General features: G+C 42.6%; 1 protein-coding gene across 3 annotated transcripts in view; it reads left to right on the top strand.

Moving 5' to 3' along the window:
* Positions 1-26,973, top strand: part of KCNH6 (potassium voltage-gated channel subfamily H member 6) — a 247,120-nt gene that overhangs the window by 194,438 nt on the left and 25,709 nt on the right. For all 3 annotated transcript variants that reach the window (XM_089674594.1, XM_089674593.1, XM_089674595.1), the window contains 3 exons: positions 3,138-3,563; positions 6,689-7,088; positions 11,295-11,494. In XM_089674594.1, the coding sequence (XP_089530720.1) occupies positions 3,138-3,563; positions 6,689-7,088; positions 11,295-11,494 (1,026 nt within the window). The remainder of the gene's footprint in view (positions 1-3,137; positions 3,564-6,688; positions 7,089-11,294; positions 11,495-26,973) is intronic.

Here is a 26,973-nt window from a genome sequence, read left to right as displayed (position 1 = left end):
GTGTAAACAAGATGGCTCTGATATAAAAGATAGGCTGAAGTTACAGTATAATTAAAGGTTAAGGCTATAAATTAGGATAAAGCCACTTTGCTCATTAAAGTAAACAGCATGTCGCAGTTTTGCCAACAGACAGGGATGCCAAGAATGTTGTGAAGGTAATGCATACAAACATTTTAAAAGTATTTCTGTTCTCTTAGCGTTAAATATCCATATTAAATTGATTTGGGGAATACATGACTTTCTAAAGGAATGGAACAAAACAGGTTTAAAACTTTGAACCTACACATAATTTTGTGGTGAGATCCCATCATCTAGTTCTGCATTGTAAGCCTATTTCCAAACAATAGCTCCATTAGTGAGAATTCTGAAATAAAAACAAAACTGGGTTTCTTTCAAAGTTCTGGGTTATTTTTTGCTTCTCCAGCATCCAGTTCCTTGTCATACCTTTAGGTATCTCTATTCCAATGGAAAACATTGGGCAACTTACTGTATGTTTGCGCTATCTTTCATAACTTTTCACGTCAAAGGTTCCTCAAAAAAGTATCTAAGTTGGGGAGCCTTTAAAAGTATTTGATATTAAAAGAACAATATTAGGATAAATATGAAAGCTAACAAAAATGCAGAAGAGACAACAGAGTAAGATCTTATCAGGACTTATCATATATATCATTTTAAGATTAAGAGTATGTATAAAGCAATATAGTAATTCAGAATTTGCAGAGGTGGGAGTTCTGACCTCTCTGGCAGCGAATTTATTTGATGCTTTATCGCTAGCAAATTCAAGGGTAAATAGGGGTTAATCACAGGGCCCTAGGGGCTGGGGGAGGGATCTTCTGCATGGCTGACAAAACTCATGCACCCCGCTGGCTCCCTCATTGATTGGGATTAATTAAGATCCAGTCGTCTTTCCATTGCCCTTTGCTGGATTGTGCACTGTGTCCATAAGCATTAGCATCTATCTATTCCAGTTAGACAGGAGGAAAAGATTTACTGAACAGCTGGCTACGGGTGGCAAAAATGAAGCTGTATTGTACCTAAATACATTGTCAAAATGTATGGTGAAATCTTTTCGAGTGGCAATTTCAATTGCTTTATCTAACTATGTATTAGATTTTAGTTCGTTTAGTTTTGTTACCAGACACTAGAGTTTGGTTGAAGCCAAGATAAGAAAGACAGGTAAGACAGACAGATACATGCATACAGACATATTTCAATGACTGTTTACCTAAAGAGTAACTCCACTTTTGTTGAGAAAAAACCCTTCCCCTCTGGGTGAACTGTACATTGCAAGCATTTTAACAAACTTTATTGCAGATTCCTGCCTTTTGTTATTCTGAAGAAATAGCTGTTTGTGTCAATGTGCATCTATCAGCTGCTGCACCTGCAGGCTTCTAATGAGGGAAGTGGCAGGATCTGCATGCCTTTAAATGTGATTTCCCTTTGGGAGTATCTTGCCAAAAATGACATTTTTGATGCAGGGGATGCCTAAATTCTGACTTGCAGCTTAGTGCAGACTTCTGGGAAAATCAGTCAATCACACAAGCAGAAAATGACATATCTGGATGTGTTCTGTACACCATCTGTGTACAGAATGACTCTGGGTTGTCATATTGCATTTCACAGAGAATCACAGCAGCTGCAGAGTTCACATATATGCAGTGCGGTATATCGCATATGATTCGCACAGGAACCGCACCGCATTCCTGTGCAAATCTCTTGCGATTTGTGTGCGGTGCCATTGGAGCCATACATTTTGTATGGCTCTAATCGCATCGCACCTGGTGCAGGACCCTTTTTTGGGTATTCACACCTATGTGATCCAATTCTGCACATCACACCACGTTTTGCGCACCGCTTTTGGGGTGTTGTTAACTTAACATACACACCTGCAGCGGTTTGCATGAAAGGGGTGCGATTCTGACGTGGTAGCGCAGAAAACGCTGCAAATTCTGCACTGCATCAGTGTGAACCAGGGCTGAAAATAAAAGGTCATTTTTAATAACATTCAATTTAAATATGACTTATGTAGCAATTGTATACACTATATATATTTTTTTTATTTGCTATGTTTTCCCACAAAAGTGGATTTACCCTTTAAAGCAGTGGTTCTCAACCTGTGGGTCGCGACCCCTTTGGGGGTCGAACGACCCTTTCACAGGGGTCCCCTAAGACCATCAGAAAACACATATTTCCGATGTGTAAAGAGCAGCTACTGTGTAGAAAGCAGCTGCTGTGTTGAAAGCAGCTACTCTGTTAAAAGCAGCTACTGTGTTGAAAGTAGCAGTATTGGAGGTAAAACGACACTCATGAATTATAATTACTGGGTAAATAATTTTATGGTTGGGGGTCACCACAACATGAGGAACTGTATTGAAGGGTCGCGGCATTAGGAAGGTTGAGTACCACTGCTTTAAAGGGTCAGTTCTTTCATTCCTTTGCCGTAGTCTGCCCTCTCATACCTTCTGTGGCATGTCATGTCTCACTCCTCCTGTTTCATTCACCACAATGTATAATGTATTGAAAGTATCATGGGAGGAATGAGTTTCTCTCACCTGGACTTTAAAACTTAGGTGAAGTGGAGGGAAGGTGACAAATAACCAGCCCACCTAAAGATTAACATTGAGTTAATAGATGGTGTTGGTATGCTTAGTCATCTGCTGTTTTCTTATACCTTTTGGAATCTCCCTGTCATAGCTCCTAGTTCTCTTCTTATAAGCATTGAATGTTGGGTATACCCACCTTTGTGTCATTCTTGTTGCATCAATCTTGACTTAAAAATAAAGAGAACCCTATTGGGGTAAGTAGGACTCACTGCACAGGGGGCAGTAGCAGGTGTACTTAACAGAATATGTGCAAAGAAAATGTTCACTGATTTCCCCAGAGATATAGGAAACCGTTAGGTGAATGAACATACTTGTATCTACTAAGAACGATATGATCCACTTTTGCTACATCTTCATACCCATTGGCCAGAATGCAGGTGTTTGTTTCTGGCAAGGATATAGAGTGCAAGGTCCTTTGGGTGAAAGGATTGCTGTGAACAGTTTAATGTTTATGTAAAGAGCCATTGAAAATGATGGATATAAGGGAATAAAATATTAATTAAGATCCAAAAACTGAATTTTCACTCTTCACAGGTACTTTCCCTGGGGGCAGACGTATTGCCAGAATACAAGCTGCAGGCACCGCGGATTCACCGATGGACCATCCTCCATTACAGCCCTTTCAAAGCCGTGTGGGACTGGTTAATTCTGCTGCTGGTCATCTACACCGCTATATTTACCCCATATTCAGCAGCATTTTTGCTGAACGATCAGGAGGAGGAGAAAACCTGGGAGTGTGGCTACTCCTGCAACCCTCTTAACATTGTGGACCTAATAGTGGACATTATGTTCATTATAGACATTGTCATCAATTTCCGCACAACTTATGTCAACATTAATGATGAGGTGGTTAGCCACCCGGGCAAAATTGCTATCCATTACTTCAAAGGCTGGTTCCTTATAGATATGGTGGCAGCCATCCCTTTTGATCTGCTTATCTACAGGACAGGTTCAGATGAGGTGAGTAGACTTTTCATTTTATGTATGTTTTTTTTAATCTACAAAACATATGCTTCAAGGTTTTTTTCTCACCATGTGAGACACATTAGATCCTAAACATGGAGGCCATGCACATTACTCAGGTGGCTGTATCCTCAAATATATGTGAAGCTTCATTGGAGGGCAGACATTAGGCATGCAGCTCTACATAAATTAGGTCCAAATAGTAAAAGAAATACAGTGCTGTGAAAAAGTATTTGCCCCGCTCCTGATTTTTTTTTTTTTGTGTGCATATTTGTCACACATCATGATTCAGATCATCAAACACATTTTATTATTATTATACAAAGATAACCTGAATAAATACAAAATGATGTTTTTAAATGATAACTTCATTTATTACTGGTCTACTGCCAGACCTGTTGAATCAAGAAATCACTTAAATAGAAGCTGTCTGATAAAGTGAAGCACAATAAAAGATCTCTAAAAGCAACACATCATGCCACAATTTAAAAAAAATTAAAGAACAGATGACAAACAAAGTAGTTGACATGTATCAGTTATTACAAAGCCATTTCTAAGGCTTTCAAACTCCAGTGAACCATGGTGAAAGCCATTATCCACAAATGGAGAAATCTTAGAACAACGACATCTAGGAGGTCATAAAAGAACCCCAGAACAACATCTAAAGAACTACAGGCCCCACTTGCCTCAGTTAAGGTCAGTGTTCATGATTCAACAATAAGAAAGTGACTGGGCAAAAATGGTATCCATGGGAGAGTTCCAAGGCGAAAGCTGCTGCTAACCAAAAAGAGCATAAAGGCTTGTCTCACATTTGCCAAAAAAATCTTAATTATCTCCAATAATTTTGAGCAAATATTCTGTGGACTCATGAGACAAGTTTAACTTTTTGGAAGGAGTGCATCCCATTACATCTAGTGTAAAACTGACACAGGATTTCATAAAAAGAATATCATACCAACAGTCAAACATGGTAGAGGTAGTGTGATGGTCTTGGGCTGCTTTGTAGCTTCAGGACCTGGACAATTTGCCATAATTAATGGAACAAAAATTTCTGCCCTCTACCAGAAAATCTTGAAGGAGAATGTTCGGCCATCAGTTTGTGACCTCGAATTCAAGTGCACTTGGGTTATGCAGCAGGAAAATAATCCGAAACACACCAGCAAGTCCACCTCTGAATGGCTCAAAAAACAAAATGAAGGATTTGGAGAGGCCTATTCAAAGTCCGGACTTAAATCCCATTGAGATGCTGTGGTACGACCTTAAACGGGCCATTCATGCTTTAAAACCCTCCAATGTGGCAGAATTAAAACAGTTCTACCAAAGAGAGTGGGACGGAATTCTCCACAGTGACGTGAAAGACTCATTGCCATTTATCGCAAATGCTTGATCGCAGTTGTTGCTGTCAAGGGTGGCACAACCACTTATTAGGTTTAGGCAAAAAAACCTTCTTCACATAGGGCCAGGCAGATTTGGATAGCTTTATTTCCTTAATAAATAAAATCTTCATTTAAAAACTGCATTTTTTATATACTTGGGTTATCTTTAAAATATTAAAATGTGTTTGATGATCTAAATCATTTAAGTGTGAAAAAAAAAAATCTGGAAGGGGCAAATACTTTTCGACAGCACTGTAGTATCTCTTTCGGGTAAGTGGAATGGTCAGGAGTCTGCATCCACTGAGAAAAGGACAATCTATGTGATTGCACGAATGTAACTGGGGGTAGAGAGGCAGCAGAGTGTGCTGTCAGTGGAGTGGAGTGAGTTAGACAACTGCAGAGAGTGCCAGAGACTGTGTGAAGGCACACATGTCACTGAGGTGCACAGATTGCCCTGGGAGTCACTAAACGACACAGAATGCTCTAGAATCACAGAGCGCACCAGGGGACAGTGACACAGGATGCTCTGCGATTCACTGGAGTCATGGGGCACATTGGGTCACAAGATGACACATGATTCTCTGAGATACACTAGAGATATGGGGTGCACAAGGGTGCACTGGAGTCACTAGATGACACAGGATGTTCTGGGGTGCGCTGGAGTCACAGTGTACCCAGAGGCAGACTGGGGTCACTACAGGAAACAGAATTCATGGATGCTGCAGGGTACATTGGTGTCACAGACACACAGGAGAATACCAGAGTCACAGAATTCTCTGATGCTTCAGGATGCACATGTGAGTACTGCAGCAGGGGGTACAGTTGCAGCAAAGCAATGCATTGCTTGAATGCTGAGCCTTGTGTTGCTTTGCAAGTTATCTATCTCCTGATTGGTCGCAGCACTGAACAAGAGAACTGTTTCCTGATAGACCACAATGCTTGAGCTCCTGGTGAAACACAGAGGTGACCCAGCACTGGATCCAGGACAGGTAAGTATGATAGTAACAAGTAGAAAAAGAGAGAAGAAAACTATAGTAGGCAACATGCTTTCAAAGAATATCTTTTACACCACATTCCTGTCCAAATCAAATGTGATTCTTTGCAGTTCAGTTTGAGCCCTTTCACTTTGTACGGCTCAAATCGCACCGCACCCACACAAAAAAGGTGTGCTCACCTTTCTTTTCCGCACTGGAATTGGATCACATGGATCTGATTCCAGTTCCTTTTGCGAACTGTTTTTGGGGTGTCATTAACATTGACACCCACAGCAGTTTACATAAAGGAAGCGCGGTTTTGATGCAGTGCAGGAAATGAAAAGGAATTGCTGCGAATCCCGCACCTGCATCAGTCCGCACTGGGACTTCTAAACAAATGAGTCTAGTCTTCTGTTTAGAACAGATAAAGCAGAACTCTAGGAACTTTAGCTTTTATTATATAAGGTAATTGGTCTCAGCCCCTTTTCGTTCTACAAGGAGTGTGTGACTGTAGCAGAAACACAAGCAGTGGATGGTCACATGTTTCCTGCTGAGTATTGCAGAATTTATTGGAACTATGTGAATGTATAACATAAACAGATATATAACTTGTTAAGTAGAATGACCATAAATTTCAGTGAAAGTGCACTACGCACTTGGGTAATGAAAAAACAGTATCACGTGAAGTGAGTAGGGTTTGTTTCTGTAATGTGCATGGATGTTTCTTAAAATAAAGAATTCCATGTCTTACATTTATAAATCTCTCCTCTAGACAACCACTTTGATTGGCCTATTGAAGACAGCTCGGTTGCTACGTTTGGTTCGAGTTGCCAGAAAACTGGATCGATATTCTGAATACGGTGCAGCTGTATTATTCCTCCTAATGTGCACCTTTGCCCTTATAGCTCACTGGCTGGCCTGCATCTGGTATGCCATTGGCAACGTGGAGCGGCCCTACATGGAACATAAGATTGGCTGGCTGGATAACTTAGCCATTCAGATCGGAAAGACTTACAATGACACAGATTCAAACTCGGGGCCCTCCATCAAGGACAAGTATGTGACAGCACTGTACTTCACCTTTAGCAGCCTGACCAGTGTTGGATTTGGTAATGTCTCCCCAAACACCAACTCAGAGAAGGTCTTCTCCATTTGTGTCATGCTGATTGGATGTAAGTTCATAGTACATATGGTTCAACCTGTTTATAAAGAAAAATAAAAAACAAAAGGCACTGGAAAGGCAAAGTGGATAGTACACTACATCAATATATACACAAGGGGGTTGACCCACTCACATGTGTTTTCATGCATTTTGCTGCATTTTCCATAGTGGGCAAAGCGCATAGTAGGGAAAAAAATCATTTTTTCCAATAGGGGCTGTTCATACCAACATGAGTACAGTATGATGAAAAAGTCCCCTGTGCTGCATTTTTTAGGTGTTTAGCATCAAAGTCAGCTAAATAGGGTCCATCAAAAGCTCCTTGCAAGGCATCTGAACTTTCATGGCAACATTACCAAACATTGTTGTGCATTTTCAGAACCACAATGATAAGTTTTTGAAGAATCCCATTCAACTGACTTGTGTGTACTTTCAAAAGCATCTGGTGGGAACTTGTTTAATCTATGTATCAGGTCAGAAGTAACATCAGTGCTCAAAGATGGACTTAGGAACATCTGCACAGTGCTAGTGTTAGGACAAAGTAAGCAATGATTGTTCTCTTTTTAAATAAATAGGTCAATAAACTCTTAACACAGGGCTGAAAAAGGCCTTCAATCAGGCCAGGACTGGGATAAAAAATAGGCCCAGGATTTTAGACTGAACAGAGCCGAGCCCGGGGTCCTTTCCTGGGAGCCCAATAGTGGAACGCCCTCCTAGCACAAATCCCCCCCCCCCCCCCTTCTAACACAAACCCACCCAAATTACCACTCCTAGTAGAACACCTCCCCAAATTTCCCCTCCTAGAACAATTCTTACCCACTGCTGCTCCCCAAATTCCCCCTCACAACACAAAGCCCCTTCCCCCAATCTCTTTGTGGTGCCCCCCCACCTCGCATGACACCCCAGTGCCCAGGGCAACCGTCCCTCCTGTCCACCCCTTGTCCCAACCCTGGCTGCATGTATAGATACAATTGTAGGTTTAAGTCAGTGTGTCAGGCTCATTCAGCTGTATTGTAATATGAATAAACAGCTCATTTGAAATCCAGCAGCAAATGTCTGAATATATTTATTCTCTGAAAACAGTTTAATTCAGCACATAGTAAGAGCATTTAAATGCTACCATCACACCTATGAAGATTTAACATGTCTTATTTTAATTAATTTAAACAGTTTAAATGATATAATAAACGTCCAGATGATGACTAGATCTACTGTCTACAACTGTTTATAGGGTGACACATGGCGGTGCATCCTGTGCCCACTGCATTGCTTTATGAGAACAGATAAGGCTTGTTATAATTGCAAAGTTGTATGAAAATATTTTTTGGAGGGCTTTTGATATTTTACTTGATTGCTATAAATTTCCATTTTGTGTATTACATAAAATGGTTGATCATTCCTTGTTAGGAAGCTTTACCCTGGTTCAGGTTAATGTGACTTTTGTATGTAACGTCTAAATTGCATTCCATACCACATTCAATGGGAAACCTAATTTCCTGCAGCTATTGCAGGCTGAGGTTTAGATTTTCCCAATAGTGCTGTCATCTGGGACTTGGCCAAGTAAATTAGGCCCCAGGTCCCTGCCTGTCAATAAAGGTTGAAGCACTTTAATTTCCATTTAGCAGCGGCTGCCATATTGACTGCAATCTATCAGTCCTGCAGACAATGGTGATATGTTAGCTTCCTTAGTTTAAAAGGAAAATAACATTTAAAGTATAACCAAAGGCAAAACTCTTAGGGAGGGGGAGGAGGAGAGAGGAACCATTAGGGAGATTCACCCCCTCTATCTGCCCTATTTACTATTATCATTGAAAGTAAAAACAAATCCTAAACTTTTTGAAAAGTATCAGAGGGGAAATCTTCCTATAGGGACAATAGTTCTGGTGACCTGGGGGGGGGGGGGGTGCCCAAGTGATTCCATCTCACTTCCTGTTTTGGTTTTGGGATAAGAAGTGAACGGAAATCTCCCCAATGGGACACAGATGGGAAAAAAAAACTCTATCCATAATGAAGAAAATGTTTTGCTAATTTCTAATTTAATGTAGTATTAAACCCAGTGTTTTAGCTTAGCACACTGAGCATCATAAAATGCTCCTTCCTCTCTATATATTCTCTCCTGTCCTCCCCCCCTTCCCCTCATCCTCTCTCCCTTTCTCTGTCCTCTCCCCCCTTCTGTTCTATCTCCCCCCCTCTGCTCTCATTCCACGCCCTTTGTCCTCTCTCCCCCCTCCTTCTCTCTCCCCTCCATCCTCTCTCCCATCTTCCCCTCCTCTCTATCCTCTCTCTTCTCTCCCTCTCTCTGTCCTCTCACCCACCCCCCTCCCTTCTCTGTCCTCTCTCCGTCTCCTCTCCCTCTCCTCCCTTTGTTCTCTCTCCCTCCCCTCCCTTTGTTCTCTCTCCCTCCCCTGTCCTCTCCCCCTCCGCCCCCCCCCCATCCTCTCTCCCCCTCCCTTTCTCTGTCCCCCCCTCCATCCTCTCTCCCCCTCTGCCCCCCCCCCTCTTTGTCCTCTCTCTTTCTGTCCTCTCTCCACCCTCCCCCTGTCCTCTCCTCCCCTCCCTCTCTCCTCCCTTTCGCTGTCCCCTCTCCCCTCTCAAACGAAGCCTAGAGCGGCCTCTGATGAGTTTCTAGTACTTTGTTGATGTATGCTGTTTCTGCTCTCATCTTCTTCCTGCTCCATAGTGTTTAGCAATACAAGGTCATGGAGCAGGAGGGAGGAGATTGTCATTTAGCACTGTGTATATGCCCACATGTGTGACTCTATGATCATGTGGACTGCACAAATAAGAAAAAGGCAGACATGAACAGCTTAGAAGGGAACTGAAACTGGAGATGTTCAGTAGATGAGGCAATGGCTGATCTACACAATCTCAGGCTGCAGTGGGGACACAGACAAGGAGAGAGGAACAGAGAACAGCTGGATCAACCAGGTTTTTTGCAATCTACAGAAAAAGAATGCTGTAGTGGGAAAGTGAGTATGAACACAATGGGGGAGATTGACTAAAACTGGATGCAAAATCTGGTGCAGCTGTGAATAGAAATCAATCAGATTCCATTTTTTTGTCAAAACCTAATTGAACAAGCTGAACGTAGAAGCTGATTGGCTACCACACACAGCTGCACCAGAATTTGCACTCTCCAGTTTTAGGAAATCTACCTCAATGTAATATAACATGTATTTACAGTTTATAATGATTTGTGTTTAAAGCGGAGCTCCACCCAAAAGGGGAAGCTCCACTTTAAAGCCTTGTCCCCCGCGCCCCGTTAAGGATTGGCGCCTTTGGAGAGCTGGGGGTACCTGAATTTGACTGGTGCCCATTCCCACTTCCACTGCAATCGCCTAAGCGATCAGAAGTGGAAGTTGTCTTCTCTTCTCCCTCTTCTGGGACACGTGACAGGTCCCAGAAGATTACGGGACAATTCACAAAGAGCAGCGCTACTCGCACATTCAAAGTGGGCACCCAGTGTGAAGCCGCAAGCTGTCACAGCCGAGTGTCCACACTGAAGATTCTGGCACCGGGGACACAGGACGGACGGTGAACCTGGCTGTGGTGAAGACACCGCTGGATTGAGGGATAGGTGAATGTCTGTTTTTAAAAGTCAGCAGCTACAGTTTTTGTAACTGCTGACTTTTATTTTTTTTAATTTTGACTGGAGTTCCGCTTTAATGACACATTAATAGGAGGCATAGGAAGTGGCCTACTTGAGTCAAAATTTTGAATCTAGTAGGGAGCTTGAGTAGTGACTGGAAGCTACATGAAGTTGCCCTCACCTCACCTTGGCACTATAGGGAGTACCACTTTAAATGAAAAAATGTCAGTGTATGCCAGGGGCGGACTGACCATTTGGAAACTCTGGCACTGCCCGAGGGCCCGGGGTCAGTAGGGGGCCCCATGAGATGCCCCTGGTACCTTTTTCATAGGCTTTTTTGAGTTTGGGCAAGGACACAGGGGCCCCATGATCCCCTATTGCCCGGGGGCCCCATGAGTTGTCAGTCCGCCCCTGGTGTATGCTTGTCAAGAGTTTCGGAAAATGTTTAAAAATGAATTTCAAACACAATGAAACACATTGTCCACATCAAACGTTATTAAAAAGAAGGATGCAAATGTTTTTTTTTTGTATTAATGAAATATTTATGTCAGATATCAACCAGTTTCTATGGTTGTTTTCTCATTATTGTAGTTTCTGGGTATTTTATCTTTTGGTATTTGTCTCTTTTAGCTTTAATGTATGCCAGCATTTTTGGCAATGTGTCTGCCATAATCCAGCGTCTGTACTCCGGCACTGCGCGTTACCACACTCAGATGCTGCGTGTCAAGGAGTTCATCCGCTTCCATCAAATCCCCAACCCACTAAGGCAGCGCCTTGAAGAGTATTTCCAGCATGCCTGGTCCTACACCAATGGCATTGACATGAATGCGGTGAGTGCACTGCTTTGCTAGCTGGTATACTAGCATCCATCTATCTTCTGGATAAAAATGCTCCAAAAACGATTGTGTTAAGGTTCAGTCCACCCAAAAATGTTATTAATGGCGAGCTGAAACATCACGCAGGTATATTATGTCTCTTGTTATATAATCTGCATCTGTTCATATTATCTGTTTTGGATGGAGTGGCCTTTTGATATTTTAACACTGCCAGACAGACAAAACCATGCTAGTCCAGGTTTTTATAGCTTTGCTTAGAATCATATTGTACAAAATGCACAAACTGCAAATGACATGCAACTGCCAAGGGCTACCAATCAATTGCTCTTTCCCACACTAAACTAGAAAGCTTTGCTTTAAATTTGATGGGTCACTGGAGGTCACTGCTCACGATTCACTGCTATTAACAATAACTTGTCAAGAGAGAAGTATGTATGTCCCAACACAGTCCTTTATACTGAGAATGAAAGTTCAGGTAACAATCATTTTAAGACAGAGACCAACAATAACAGCCTACATACAGTATACAGTATTTCTCATTGTGTGCTATAAAAAGCTAAAGGCCATGGTGTATTAGACACATCACCCAATCAAAATTATGTTTTATTAATTTTAATTATTCACATTGTTGACATTCAATGAGATGTAAACATGTTTACAGTAGGTAAATAATATTAATTAAGACTGTCAGTTTTTTTAAAAGGTGTCTTTATAAATGTTCCTAATTTTCATAACTGGACAGTATATGGTAGAGAGGAAATATTTTTTGGGGGGATTTGTGTTAGGATGGGGGATTTGGGGCATTTGCGCTGCAAGGGGGGATTTGAAGTGGGGGAGAGAGAGGATTTGTGCTAGGAGTGGGAGATTTTTTGTGTTTGTGTTGGGGGGGGGGGACTTGTGCTGGGGGCATATGGGGAGAGAGAGGATATGAGCTGGGGTAACAAAGATTTGTGCTGAGAGGGGGGATTTCAGTGGGGGGGGGGGGTGGATTTGTACTGGGAGGAGGGCGAATTTATGCAAAATTTGTATCCAGCCCCCTTTACCCTGATACCCCTAACTAAAATCTAGTGGTGTCAGTTGCCTTCAGAAGTCACCTAATTAGTAAATTTAGTCCACCTGTGTGTAATTTAATCTCAGTATAAATACAGCTGTTGTGTGAAGCCCTCAGAGGTTTGTTAGAGAACATTAGTGAACAAATACACCAGACAGGTCAGGGATAAAGTTGTAGAGAAGTTTAAAGCTGGGTAGGTTATAAAAAAAAAATCACAATAAAAAAAAATCACTGGTCAATCCATCATCTGAAAACGGAAAGAATATGGCACAACTGCAAACCTACCAAGACATGGCCGTCCACCTAAACTGACACGCTGGGCAAGGACAGCATTAATCAGAGAAGCAGCCCATGGTAACTGTAGAGGAGCTGTAGAGATCTACAGCTCGGTGGGAGAATCTATCCACAGGACAACTATTGGTTGTGCACCCCACAAATCTGGCCTTTATGGAAGAGTGGCAAATTGAAAGAAAGCCATAAGAAGTTGCAGTTTGCAAGAAGCCATGTGGGGGACACAGCAAACATGTGGAAGAAGGTGCTCTGGTCACATGATACCACAAACAAACTTTTTGGTCTAAAAGCAAAACGCTATGTAATGCGGAAAACTAACACCGCACATCACCCTGAACACACTATCTGCACCGTGAAACATGGTGGTGGCAGCATCATGTTGTGGGGATGTTTTTTTCAGCAGGGAAGCTAGTCAGAGTTGATGGGAAGATGGATAGAGCCAAATACAGGGCAATCTTAGAGGAAAACCTGTTAGAGATTGGGGCAGAGGTTCACCTTCCAGCAGGACAACGACCCTAAACATCCAGCCAGCGCTACAATGGAATGGTTTAGATAAAAGCATACTCATGTGGTAGAATGGCCCAGTCAAAAGTCTAGACCTAAATCTTATTGAGAATGTGGCAACACTTGAAAGATGCTGTTCACAGACGCTCTCCATCCAATCTGACAGAGCTTGAGCTATTCTGCAAAGAAGAATGGGCAAAAATGTCCCTCTCTAGATGTGCAAAGCTGGTAGAGACATCCCCAAAAAGACTTGCAGCTGTAATTGCAGTGAAAGGTTGTTCTACAAAGTATTGACTCTGGGGGGCTGAATACAAAAGCATGCCACACTTTTCAGATATTTATTTGTAAAAAGTTTTGAAAACCATTTATCATTTTAAAATGATAAATGTTTTTCTATAAATTACTCTATAAAAAGTACAGGTCGGTGTGTTCTCTGGCTATAAGCACCACCCTTTGTGTTGCTCAGAGAGGTAGGCTGCATAGAAGGGAATCAAATGGGTCACAAAAGACCCCAATGAATATGACTGCAATGTATTATACACAGCTCACACTGAAGGGGCCTTGTGTTGTCAGTTCACAGGACGTTCAGTCAGCCATAGATGGATTGGAATTTGATCCATAAATGGCTGTTCCTGCTTGACAGAAGCCAATCTAATGGTCACCTTCTGTTGAATGGGAATGTTGGAAACCTTTTTCAATCAGCGGTTGCAGCCAATCAGCTGCAGCCACAGATCAGTGTATTGTGTATTGTGACAGTGAAGTCAGAATACAATAGCACAGCTGGGAGGTTTCCTCCATCCACCTCGTTTGTATGGATGGAGGAATTTGTTCACTGTTTTTCAATCAGCTCACTAGCAAGTTGAAAAAAAAACAAGTCATCTCTGGACATCCTTAGAAGCACACTGGATTTCCAACAGGATTAACAGGTATTCTTCTGAACTTGCAGTATGTTTAAAGAGACAAAACATGGGGAAATGTACATGTATTGCAGCAGTGTCTTGCAGCAACATACTGCATATTTTTTATTTTCTAATTATGCTCAGATCACATTCAGTTGCTATCTAGGTCTTTCTATGCAGGTTAGGAGTTCTGATTTCATTGTAACCTAATGCTTGCAAACGTGTTCAGTTAGTGACTCCGGAAACGTTGAAACTAAAAATAAGCAATGGCAATCTGCTTATTTTCCTCATTATGACTTTTGTTTATGACAAGCAGATTGCGATTGCGTTTGGGATTTATCTAATGGAGAGGATTAGCGATTTGCTATTACTTTTCTACTTGTTTCTTGGAGTTTTCTATACAGGACTATCGATTATGATCTTTTATAAGTTTAGGATATTGAATCTTTACCATAAAAAAGAAACATTCTATGCAACAAAGTAAATCTGTGATTTGCCCATCCAGCTTTGAAGTGTAACAAAACCCAAAGAAACAATGTAATAAACTTCAGCTTACCAGTCCTTAGATATACGTGTCCAATAAGACGCATGTGGTGCACGTCAAAAAATGAAAATGTGTGTGAGAAAAGCTGCTAGCACGCCATGACATATTTATCACAGCCAAAATAATATACCATGTGCTATGCTAATTTAGTATATAAATAATACATAAACAATACAAGTACCGTATTTGCCGGCGTGTAAGACGACTGGGCGTATAAGACGACCCCCTACTTTTCCTGTTAAAATATAGGGTTTGAGCTATACTCGCCGTATAAGACTACCCCCATTCCGAGGCAACACCAAATAAAAATGAAAAAACATCAGATTTGATTTCAATATGGTATGCTATTTCAGTATGGTATTCCAATGATGGGGTGCTATTCCTCCCACTGATACCAATGATGAGGCACTACTCCTCCCACTGACACTAATGATGGGGCACTATTTCATCCACTGACACCAATGATGGGGCACTATTCCTCCCACTGATACCAATGATGGGACACTATTCTTCCCACTGACACCAATGATGGGGCACTATTCCTCCCACTGATACCAATGATGGGGCGCTATTCCTCCCACTGATACCAATGATGGGAGACTATTGCTCCCACTGACACCAATGATGGTGCCCCATCATTAGTCAGTGGGAGGAATAGTGCCCCATCATTGGTGTCAGTGGGAAGAATCGTGCCCCATCATTGGTGTCCGTGGGAGGAATAGTGCCCCATCATTGGTGTCAGTGGGAAGAATAGTGTCCCATCATTGGTGTCAGTGGGAGGAATAGTGCTCCATCATTAGTGTCAGTGGGAGGAATAGCACCCCATCATTGGTGTCAGTGGGAGGAATAGCGCCCCATCATTGGTATCAGTGGCAGGAATTGCGCCCCATCATTGGTGTCAGTGGGAGGAATAGCGCCCCATCATTGGTATCAGTGGAAGGAATAGTGCCCCATCGTTGGTGTCAGTGGGGAGGGGGAATAGTGCCCCATCGTTGGTGTCAGTGGGGAGGAGGAATAGTGCCCCATGGTTGGTGTCAGTGGGGGAGGAATAGTGCCCCATCATTGGTGTCAGTGGGAGGAATAGTGCCCCATCATTGGTATCAGTGGAAGGAATAGTGCCCCATCATTGGTGTCAGTGGGAGGAATAGTGCCCCATCATTGGTATCAGTGGAAGGAATAGTGCCCCATCATTGGTGTCAGTGGGGGAGGAATAGTGCCCCATCATTGGTGTCAGTGGGGGAGGAATAGTGCCCCATCATTGGTGTCAGTGGGGGAGGAATAGTGCCCCATCGTTGGTGTCAGTGGGGGAGGAATAGTGCCCCATCATTGGTGTCAGTGGGGAGAATAGTGCCCCATCATTGGTATCAGTGGGAGGAATAGTGCCCCATCATTGGTGTCAGTGGGGGAGGAATAGTGCCCCATCATTGGTGTCAGTGGGAGGAATAGCGCCCCATCATTGGTATCAGTGGAAGGAATAGTGCCCCATCGTTGGTGTCAGTGGGGAGGGGGAATAGTGCCCCATCGTTGGTGTCAGTGGGGAGGAGGAATAGTGCCCCATGGTTGGTGTCAGTGGGGGAGGAATAGTGCCCCATCATTGGTGTCAGTGGGAGGAATAGTGCCCCATCATTGGTATCAGTGGAAGGAATAGTGCCCCATCATTGGTGTCAGTGGGAGGAATAGTGCCCCATCATTGGTATCAGTGGAAGGAATAGTGCCCCATCATTGGTGTCAGTGGGGGAGGAATAGTGCCCCATCATTGGTGTCAGTGGGGGAGGAATAGTGCCCCATCATTGGTGTCAGTGGGGGAGGAATAGTGCCCCATCATTGGTGTCAGTGGGGAGGAGGAATAGTGCCCCATCGTTGGTGTCAGTGGGGGAGGAATAGTGCCCCATCATTGGTGTCAGTGGGGAGAATAGTGCCCCATCATTGGTATCAGTGGGAGGAATAGTGCCCCATCATTGGTGTCAGTGGGGGAGGAATAGTGCCCCATCATTGGTGTCAGTGGGGGAGGAATAGTGCCCCATCGTTGGTGTCAGTGTGGAGGAGGAATAGTGCCCCATCGTTGGTGTCAGTGTGGAGGAGGAATAGTGCCCCATCGTTGGTGTCAGTGGGGGAGGAATAGTGCCCCATCGTTGGTGTCAGTGTGGAGGAGGAATAGTGCCCCATCATTGGTGTCAGTGTGGAGGAGGAATAGTGCCCCATCGTTGGTGTCAGTGGAGGAGGAATAGTGCCCCATCGTTAGTGTCAGTGGGGGAGAGGAGCGGCTGCTCCTTCTTTCAGTTCGGCCACTTGATTTTCGTGGGGCCGTTCGGCTCCGCCTCCTCGCCGGTGATTGGTCGCCTGTGTGCCTTTCCAGTGCTGGCGCCCAATCACCGGTGAGGAGGCGGAGCCGAGCGGGCGGCGGGACCATCAAGCGGCCGAACTGAAAGAAGGAGCGGCCGCGCTTCCTGGACCGGATCGTCGTGGGACCGGGACCGGAGCCAGGTAAGGTACAGCAGACCCTCTGCCCACCCCTGTACTTGGTGTCCGTTGGAGGAGGACAGGGGGGTGGCGCCGCCCCTCAAAAAAGTGCCGCCCTGACACCGATTCGCCGTATACCGGCGTATAAGACGACCCCCGACTTTTCAAAAGATTTTCACGGGTTGAAAAGTCGTCTTATACGCCGGCAAATACGGTAAAAATGATGAGTAAAGTCGAGATAGATAGATTAACTTGCGACACTCTCGTGAGAATATTCAACCAACTTCACTTCTTAGTGTTCCACTACCAATTTGAGACTTAAAATATGCTTACTAGACTCCCATGACTTTCAGACCAATAAGAGTCAAAAAGTACATTTGAACATAATCCATATGGATCACCCATAATAGTAAGCCTTTAAAGGTAGGATCACTTTCCACCAGAGGATCACTCCACCAAGCCCACCAAGCCAGGGGTTCCAAGTGTGCAAGTGAATACCCAAAAATAAAAGAATCAAATGCCCCACAACTGTAGCCACTTTTATTAAGAGCAAATAATATTGCACTAACGAGAATAAATCAGTAACCAGCGCAGTAAAAACCATCAAACTCCACAGAGGGGGAGGAAAATGGCCAACTTCCGGTTCACACAATGACATCACAACAGGCTCTTCCCAACATGTGTCGTCATAGATTACATCTTCCGGGACATGGAATGTTGGGTCATCACCAGTGGTGTACTTAGCTTTTGTGCTGCCCTAGGCAACACAAAAATCACCCCTGCAAGCCTGACATTAACCAATAACACCCATGCCCCCCACCCGAGAGAGCGTTCCACTACACTGCCCCCCATACAACAGCCACCATCCCCTGCAGCGAGGTAGAGAAAGACACTCACCTTCACAGCTTCAGACATCCCCAGGAATGAGAGTCGGGCTGTGCATACACCATCATGAAACCCCCAGCCTCTCTTGGAACCCACAAGGTCCCCATGCCGCGTGTGTCCTTCTTCCGTTCCTTCTTCCGAGGGGCAGTGCTGCCCTCCTGAAAAATGCTGCCCTAGGCAAATGCCTTGGTTGCATTGTGGTAAATACACCCCTGCCCATTGCGCTTATTTGGTATACCATCCCAACAAGAAATTGAGCCACCCAAGCCTCATTATGAGTAACACAGACTTTACTTTCATTCTGGCTAACATCCATGGTTCATTATAAACCAAACCTCATTCTGGGATCAGTGGTCATTTTAAACACATATAAAAATAGAGATTCAAAACTCTAGCCTCACCATGAATAGGAATTCATCATGAACTAAGGACGGCTCCAAAGACCTTAAAGGGGAAGTACCGAAAAATACTTCTATAATAAATCGCACTTCCCAATACAAAAAATAAAAAACTTTTTTTAATAAAATAAATTAAAGAAATAAAAATATATAAGGATTTAAAAAACTAAAATGGGAGGAGGAGATAGGATCAATTCCCAAAGCGATAGGCATACATAACTCTAGCAATAATCAACCATCAAAACAAGCAAATATAAAATAATATAAAAGATAATATGGGAAGTATGGTTTATTATAGAAAGATGGCCATAGTTCACATGGTGAGGCTCCCACGGAGCTATGTTATTCTGGACCAGGAGAACACAGTGATTACTGCTGGCAGCTATAATAGCCGCTAGGAGTAATCACATGTAAAATCTGACAGGCTGGTTGTACCCAAGTTGATCGATCGATCAACTTGGCTATATTCAGACTGCCCATACATGGTTCGAATTTCAGCCAATCCCCGCTGAACCTGCTGAGATTCAAACCGTCTATGGCAGGATTAACCTTTTCTTTGCTCCTTCGCTCACTCATTGGTGTTTGCTGGTTGGCTCATCTCTAATCCTCTGTCCTGTGTAAGACCTGCTTCACACCTATGCGTTTTTAGTGCATTTTGCAGAAATGCACTACAGCCCATTTAACATCCTATGGCATGTGTTTTTCCGCTGCTATGTTTTGAAGAGGGTCAGGGACTTTTTTAAATGCAACGCGATGCGTTTTTGGTTCAATAGACTCAATGGATGTGTGGCAGAAATGCATGTAGTGCATTTTTTATGCGTTTTGGGGGGCTTGCCAATAGGAAAGTATTGACTTTGATACGACTTTGATGTGACTTTGGATGGGTGTGACTTTGGCACTCAAATAGCATAAAAATTGCATCAAGGTCGCACCTATCCAAAGTCACATCAAAGTGGCATCAAATCAATACTTCCTTTTGGCAAAAAAGGCAAAACACATAAAAAACACTGCAAAAACATGTTAAAAAATGCATCAATTGCAACATGCAGAGGTGTGAACCTAGCCTCAGCTCTGATTGGGGCAACTTTTCCACCCAGTGGTGCAAGTGGAGTGGGAGGGAGTAAAGGAAAGTGATGTGCTGCTGGGTAGGGGGTGGAAGGGAAAAGTGAAGTGAAGGAAAAGTATTTAGCCCTGAGAATGGGGGGGGGGTTGTTTCACACTGTAATGCACAGGTTCACTTTGAGGATAACCCTTTGCTAACCAATAATTTTATTGCAGATATGCAAGATGAATGATATTCCAGATTCCCGGAGCAGCTGATTATTATTCTAGCTATTGCTTCTGTAAAAACAAAGGACTCTTAATGTGACTGAGAAAAGCCCAGTGAAATATATAACTTGTTATATTTCTCTGGCTCGGTGAGTTCTATAGCGTAGTAAATAATCCTCTTGTTTATAAAATGTCTGGAAGGCGGTCATGCCAACACAAAATAATACAGTAGATAAAATGTGCCCAGAATTCATTATTGGTGTAATTATTCAGCTTCCCTTCGACAAGTGCAACGCGTTGGCTTCTGCATTTCCTCTGGCTACCTCAGCAGATAGCTGGCGAACAGTCAGTGTTGTATTAAGAAAGCATACGATACTTTTTTCTTGCTGAATAATTCACAGCTTTTTTTTTCAAAGGCTACCGGTAAATTACAACGTAAGCAGGCGGTATGACGAAGGTTTAACCGGATGGCTATACACAGAAAATTGACCAAGTTATATTTTGTGTGGAAGCTGCAGGAGGAAATATATAAGCATTTTTTTTTATTTAGGATTTGAAGAAATATTTTCGAGGCTTTTCCAAATAAAGGGTTAACTAGAATATGTGAGAACTGCTAGAAGTCTTCAGTGAGAGTTCCTTCTTATTATTTCTCGCACCATGAGCTGATCCCTGTTCCCAAACGTAAAACGTTTGATCCCAAACTAAGCAGATTTTATCGATGGGAGACTAATCCATACCAATTAACAAGCTAATAATCACAGCGCACAGGGATAGATCAATAGGCGAGGCAGGGACAAAGATTTATCTCCACTAATTACCCATAAGTCACAGCCAGACAGGTGCTCAGCTAACACTTTTTAGATAATGATTAATGAGCATGATAACTATGCAGTAATAACCAACATCACCAAAAGAAAAGAAAAACCTCATCAACCGTCAAAAGTGTGTGTATTATTAAAGTATACTTACTATATATAGTATGCAAAATTAATGTCTCAGACATTTTAAAGAGGATTTTTTATCTTTTGTACAAAGCATAGGTTTTTCACTAATGACAATTATCTTAGGTCTAGATCGCTGCTGTTTACTGTAAAAATCCTAGTGTCATTGATGCCAAATACACAAACAGCGCTCTTCCTCTGGTGCTGCGGGTCAGAACTCCAGTTATCATAAAGGGAATTGATCCTGTTGTTCATCCTCACTTTGCTCTACTGCTGTCCATTCCCAGAATGCTTTTCATTCTAGCCACAAAATACAATGTGTTCTGTGAATAGACAAGGGGAGAGGAGTGGTGAGTAAACAACAGGACCTTCTTTGTCCATTCACAGAATGCCTTGTATTCTGTAAATAGAATACAAGGCATTTTGTGAGTAGACAGCACTGGAAGAGAGAGAGGGTGAATGACAGGATTGCTTCCCTGTATGAGAGACAGCACTATTAGCTGCAACGCCAGAAGAAGTGCTATGTCTATAGTATCTGGCATCAATGAAGCTAGGATTTTTATAGTGAACATGTCAGGGCAGGGCTGTGGAACGGACAGGTAGGCCTAGTGGCAGGGTAACGCACTGGCTGATGACAACCACCACCAACAGACCGAAGTCTCTCAGGGCGCGGAGTCTAAGTTCCAGGCTGCGCTTCACCAGGGCCCCTGATGGTGGGGATGGACTTGACGCAGCCAGGAACCAGGTCGCGGCCCCCGAGACACCCCGGCTGCGGTAATGGCCGCCGCCAATGGCGTGTAGCTGGTGAGAATGACAATAGCGTAGTCAGGCAAGCCGGGTCAACAACAACGGGACAAAACAGTACAGAACAGTAGACAGAGAATCACAGGTCACGGGCCGGGTTCAGCAACGGAAGGTCAGATCGAAGGGAAACACAGAGAATGGTCTAGTCACAAGCCGAGTCAGAATACCAGAAGAGTCACAAGCGTATACACAGAGCTGTAGCAAGACCAAGACACAAGACACAAGTGCAGAGAGCATGTGCAGATCCCAGGCTTATATGTACTCAGCCACACCCCTCTGGAGGATGGACCTCAGAGACCTGAAGGCATAAAAGATTCCCATCATGCTCAGCAGAAATCCAAGATGGATGCCAGCACATGGAGTAACATAACCTCTGGGAAAAAGGTAGGACCTTGACAGAACAGCAGCGATCCAGACCTAGGATAGTCATCATCAGATATAAGTTATTTGCCTTATGCTGAGCACAGTTTTTTTCCTGGAGTTCTGCTTTATTTAAAGGTAAAAGACTTGCATAAGAAAAGGCACTTCAAATTTTCTATCATTACCGAAGCCAGAAAAGTCTTTCCTCTGCATCCCTTCGATCCTGGCTTCTCCTTTTTACTAAGTGATCAACATCCCAGAAGAACCATCTGTGAAACTAAGATCTGATAACCATTCTTCTTCCTTATAAAAACACTTAAGTAGCTAATAAGGGGTCTCTCAATGAACAGGGGAGAAGTGGGTGAGCCTGCCTGGGCAACAGAGCAGGCACGTAAGACAAGGTAAATGCCTGAAGTTGCTTTCATACCTTTTTTAACTGTTCCTGATTTTTTTTTTTATTAGTATTCATATAAAACCTTTGTTTTAAACATAAAGAATGAATTTAACATGATATCATAAGACAGACGTCAAAGAGTGCTATGGGTTAAAAAAAAAACACAGCAGGAGCTGTTTGTCTTCAGACTTTCTCTCTCTAAACTTCAAATCTCAGACATTGACTCTTATTTACTAATAGAATTGAGGACATTCACTTTGCAAAGGCATTTTCACTTAGCTTAGTGGATGTGGTAAAAAAGAAAAAAAAACAGGATCTATCTATCTATCTATCTATCTATCTATCTATCTATCTACAGCACTTTCATAAAGTAATTAAACCCCCTTCACTTTTTTTAAATTTTGTAATATTGCAGCCTGATACTACAGTTGTTTAATTCATTCTTTTCTCATTATTCTACACTCAGTACCGCATAATGACAAAGTGAAAACAGAATTTTAATGTTTTCAAATTTATAAAAAGAAGATAAACTGAAGTATCACATAGTATTCAGACCCTTTGTAACAACACTTGAAATTTAGCTCATGTGCCTGCTATTTCTCTTGATTGTTGCTGAGATGTTTATACACCTTGATTGGAGTCTACCTGTGGTATATTAAATTGATTGGACATGATCTGGAAAGGCACACACCTCTCTATAAAAGGCCTCACAGCTGACAATGCAGACTGTATCAGAGTAAAAGCCATGAGTTCAAAAGAAACTGCAGAGCTCAGAGACAGAATTATTGCAAGGCACAGATCTGAGGAAGGCTTTGAAATATTTCTGCTGCACTGAAGGTTCCCAAGAACACAGTGACCTCCATAATTCTCAAATGGAAGAAGTGTGGCATTACCAGCACTTTTCCAAGAGCTAGTCGCTGGGCCAAACTGAACAGTTGGGGGAGAAGGGCCATAGTAAGAGAGGTGACCAAGAACGCAATGGTCACTTTGACAGAGTTCCAGAGATCCTGTGTGGAGATAGGGCAAAGTTCCAGAAGGACAACCATCACTGCAGCACTCCACCGATCTGGGCTTCCACCTAGCCACTGTGCCATAAAGCCCAGGCCAGCGGAGGGCGGTAACATAACAACACTGAAAAAAGTGAGGGGGGTCTACTTAATGAATGCACTCTATTTATCTATCTATCTATCTATCTATCTATCTAATTACATCTTTTGGTTTTGTTAGGCCTGAAAAATCTAAAAAAAAGTAACCATATCTCTCTGGTTTTAATTGCCACACTTATCCCTGTTGGGAAGATTTATACTCTGTTTGGGCCTATGCACATGCCAATGTTGCTGAACATTCAAACATGCTGCAGAACAAATCTATGTGTTTGAATGCAAAACACAGCAAAAGACTGCTTATGACCTGCTTACTCCTACACTGCAAATTCATTCCAATAGGACCTGTTCCTCCAAAGAAAAGCAAAGCAGGTCAAATGTGGCTTCAGAAATGTTATCTACATTACACTATTGAAGTTAATACCCTATGTTAGACCAGCATTTCTTTGCAGTAAACAGCAGCTAAAATATGAACCAGAACCTGACACCTTTTGCACCGAATACCCTCTTTTATGGTCTGCATAGTGAAGAGCAGCAAAAGCTTTTACTGCATCATGGAGCCTGAGCTTGTTCTTCAACGTTCAGGCCTATCCAGCTATTGCATGCAGAAAAGGAGGAGGTATGACCACAGAAGAGCCAAGATTTAAATTTATGCATGCATAGATGGTAGTTAGAGGCTCAGGGATGTCATAATAGTAATTATTGATAGAGTTATAATGTTGTTTAAATTATAATGTTGTTATGTCAATATGAGCATTTTAGATACCATTTGTGCTTAATGATGCTTAAAAATCATGACCCCCCCAAATCAAGTTGAACATATTTTTGCACATGACCTATGAAGCTGGAATGAGGAAAACTGCACTCACAACTCTGAAAGATGGTATTTTATGGGTTTAAATCATACACCTGGCAATCTGAAGGTGACCTTTTTGACTTCCCACAGTTACAAGAAGCACTGTACATTCTTTGGAATCCTGTCTGTGTGTAGATACTGTAGATGACATCCCTATTAAATATTGTGCTTGTGCTTAGATGTTCGTACAATTGTTTCTTTTGTCTGCATGAGAAAAGTGTTGTTTGTGAAGAATGTGCATTAATTAGCAGCATGTCATTATAGCCAATAGTATTTTATATTGTGTGGATGTGAGTTTTCTATACATAAAATATAACAGGATATTGCTTTGCAATGTAAGTTAACTTTCTGTATGTACAGTGCATGTGGTTGTTGTGCCTCTGTGTAAGAATACATGTCAATTATGGAGCTTGTTAAAGTGCACCATGAGAGGAATTTGTGAGCTGCGATTACTGGCTTCCTTCTGGAAATGCTAATTGCTTGGCTGTGTCTGGCTTCAATAATTTTGAGCCACAGACCAAGAACAATCAAGCTGTAAATTAAGGTCAGAATATGTGATATAGGACAATTATTGAGAAATGGCTGATGACAGAGCATCAGCTTGACAGCCAGGAAACCTTCAGATGTACAGGTCAACAATGGCATCCTTCATTATTCCCTCATGACAGGAGTACTTTAAAGTGACACTAAATTCTGGGTAAAAGAAAAATCTATTTAAGTATATACTGTATTCTTAACTCAGAAAAGTCCCTTCTATTGCACTCAGCCTCCTCCAAATCTTCAAATTCCTTTTTTGCTGCTGTGATTCAAATCGTCCCGATAGAGTGTGGCTACATTCATTCCCCATAATCCAACCAGGCCTGGACTGGCCGTAGGGCACACTGGGCATATCTCTGTTGGGCAGAGGCTGCCTGGATAGGAGGAGCAGCATATAGAGGAACCAATCTATGTTTTTCTCTTCTGCGACTGCTGAATGCCTGCTTCACCTCCTCTACCTCCTGCAGGCAAAAAATGGATGGATCTGTTCCTCTATATGCCACCCAACTGAGCCTCCTATCCATCTTCTTTTTGCTTCCCCATGTGGGCCTCTGTCTGCTCTCCTGCCCCATCCCCTGCAGCGCTACCGGGTTCCCCTCTCTCCTCTCCTTCCAGTTGCTGCTGGGGATTTTTCAGAATGGAAAGCAGGGAAGGGGCTGGTAAATATGTCTGATCTCATATCGTTGTGATATCACTGATTGTGTCCATTCATAACTGAGGCATAGTAAACTGTGTTTACTATGCTTCAGTTTGTGAATGAATGGGAAGCTCTGTACAGAGCTATTCCTATCCATTCACTCTGTGCTGATGAGGCTGCAGAGATGGAGGTTGAGGACTGTGTCCGCAATTTCCTTACTCTGTCTCAAAGGTGAGATGCCAGGGGTCTGTTTAGACCCCTGATATCTCACCAAAGCTCCCATATAGGGCTTCTAAAAAAAAAATGTAAACATTAATTAAAAATAAAATTCTGAAAAAATAAATAAAATAAAATGATAAAAAACAATAAAAAAAAAAAAAACTGTCATCAGTGGCAGATCTACCAGGGTCACACCCCGCCACTAGGCTCCAAAGGAATGGCTCCTGGGCTCGGGGCGCCTCAGTCTAAAATGCCCAGGCCTATTTTTTGTCGCAGTCTGGGCCTGTATCCCACTGTATGTAGGAATGTAGCCACCCTCTCTTGTTTGCTTCCAAGCTGGACTACAGACTATGGGATTTGTAGTGTGCAAAGAGCAGTGCACATGACCACAACTAACGTGAACTGCTCGTTCCAAAGAAAAAGAGGAGAGGGGGAAGGAGCAGTTGGTGTTATTTTGGTGAATATTGTTTAGTGTCACTTTTTAACTGATCATCTAGTTTGCGTGACCCTGATGCTGCTACAGAAGAAAGAAAAGTATATGCTGCCCAGCCAGTAACATGTGTATTTATATTTTGTAACCTCTGCTAGTTGACTGCTTTTACTGGGCAACACGAATACCCTTCTTTTTTCGACTACAATGTAAAAGGTGTGCTTGACTCCTGTCTTTTGGTCCCTGTAGAAAATGTATTTTAGTGCAAGACTGACTTTCTGTGCCTGTAAAGACAATAAAAATATGTATCATTTTTGGTATCCTAAAAAAATGTTGCATTTGGTTGATATTGAATGTAATGTGTATTCTTTTAATATCTTTTTGAAGATATTAAATCTAGCTTATTTATTGAAGAAAAAAAGCAATGTGCACAGTGTAGCTGCCTTGTTGATAAATCAGATTTTGTCCACCAGAGATCTCTATCTACTAGAACAGTGTTTCCCAACCTATTTTCAGTCAAGGCACCCTTTAAAACTAGGTTTACACCTGTGCGTTTACTTCACGTGCATTTTGTGGTGTATTTTTGCAACATGTTTTCGCACCTTTTCAAGTGCATTTTTGATGTGCTTTCATGCTTCATGCATTTTTTGGGAGGAGTATAAACCTGGTTGTTAAACACAAGCTCTACCAGAAATGTACCAAAGAATGCATGTCCATGCATTTTCATGCGCCCCCATTTAAGTCTATGGGGCCAAAATTGCACCTTCCTGAACCAAAACAAGTGCCTGCACCACTTCTCAAAATTAAATGCAGGAAAATGCATAGATGTGAATAGGCCCCATAGAAAACAACATTAAATGAATTGTTGTGTGTTGTTGCACTTCAGTAAAT

This window comes from Staurois parvus, unplaced genomic scaffold, assembly GCF_062004578.1.
Source record: "Staurois parvus isolate SC_StPar_1 unplaced genomic scaffold, SC_StPar_1.0 ptg000151l, whole genome shotgun sequence".
In the NCBI taxonomy this organism is placed as follows: Eukaryota; Metazoa; Chordata; class Amphibia; order Anura; family Ranidae; genus Staurois; species Staurois parvus.
Note: the sequence above shows the minus strand (reverse complement) of the source record. Positions and strands in the feature narration are given on the sequence as shown.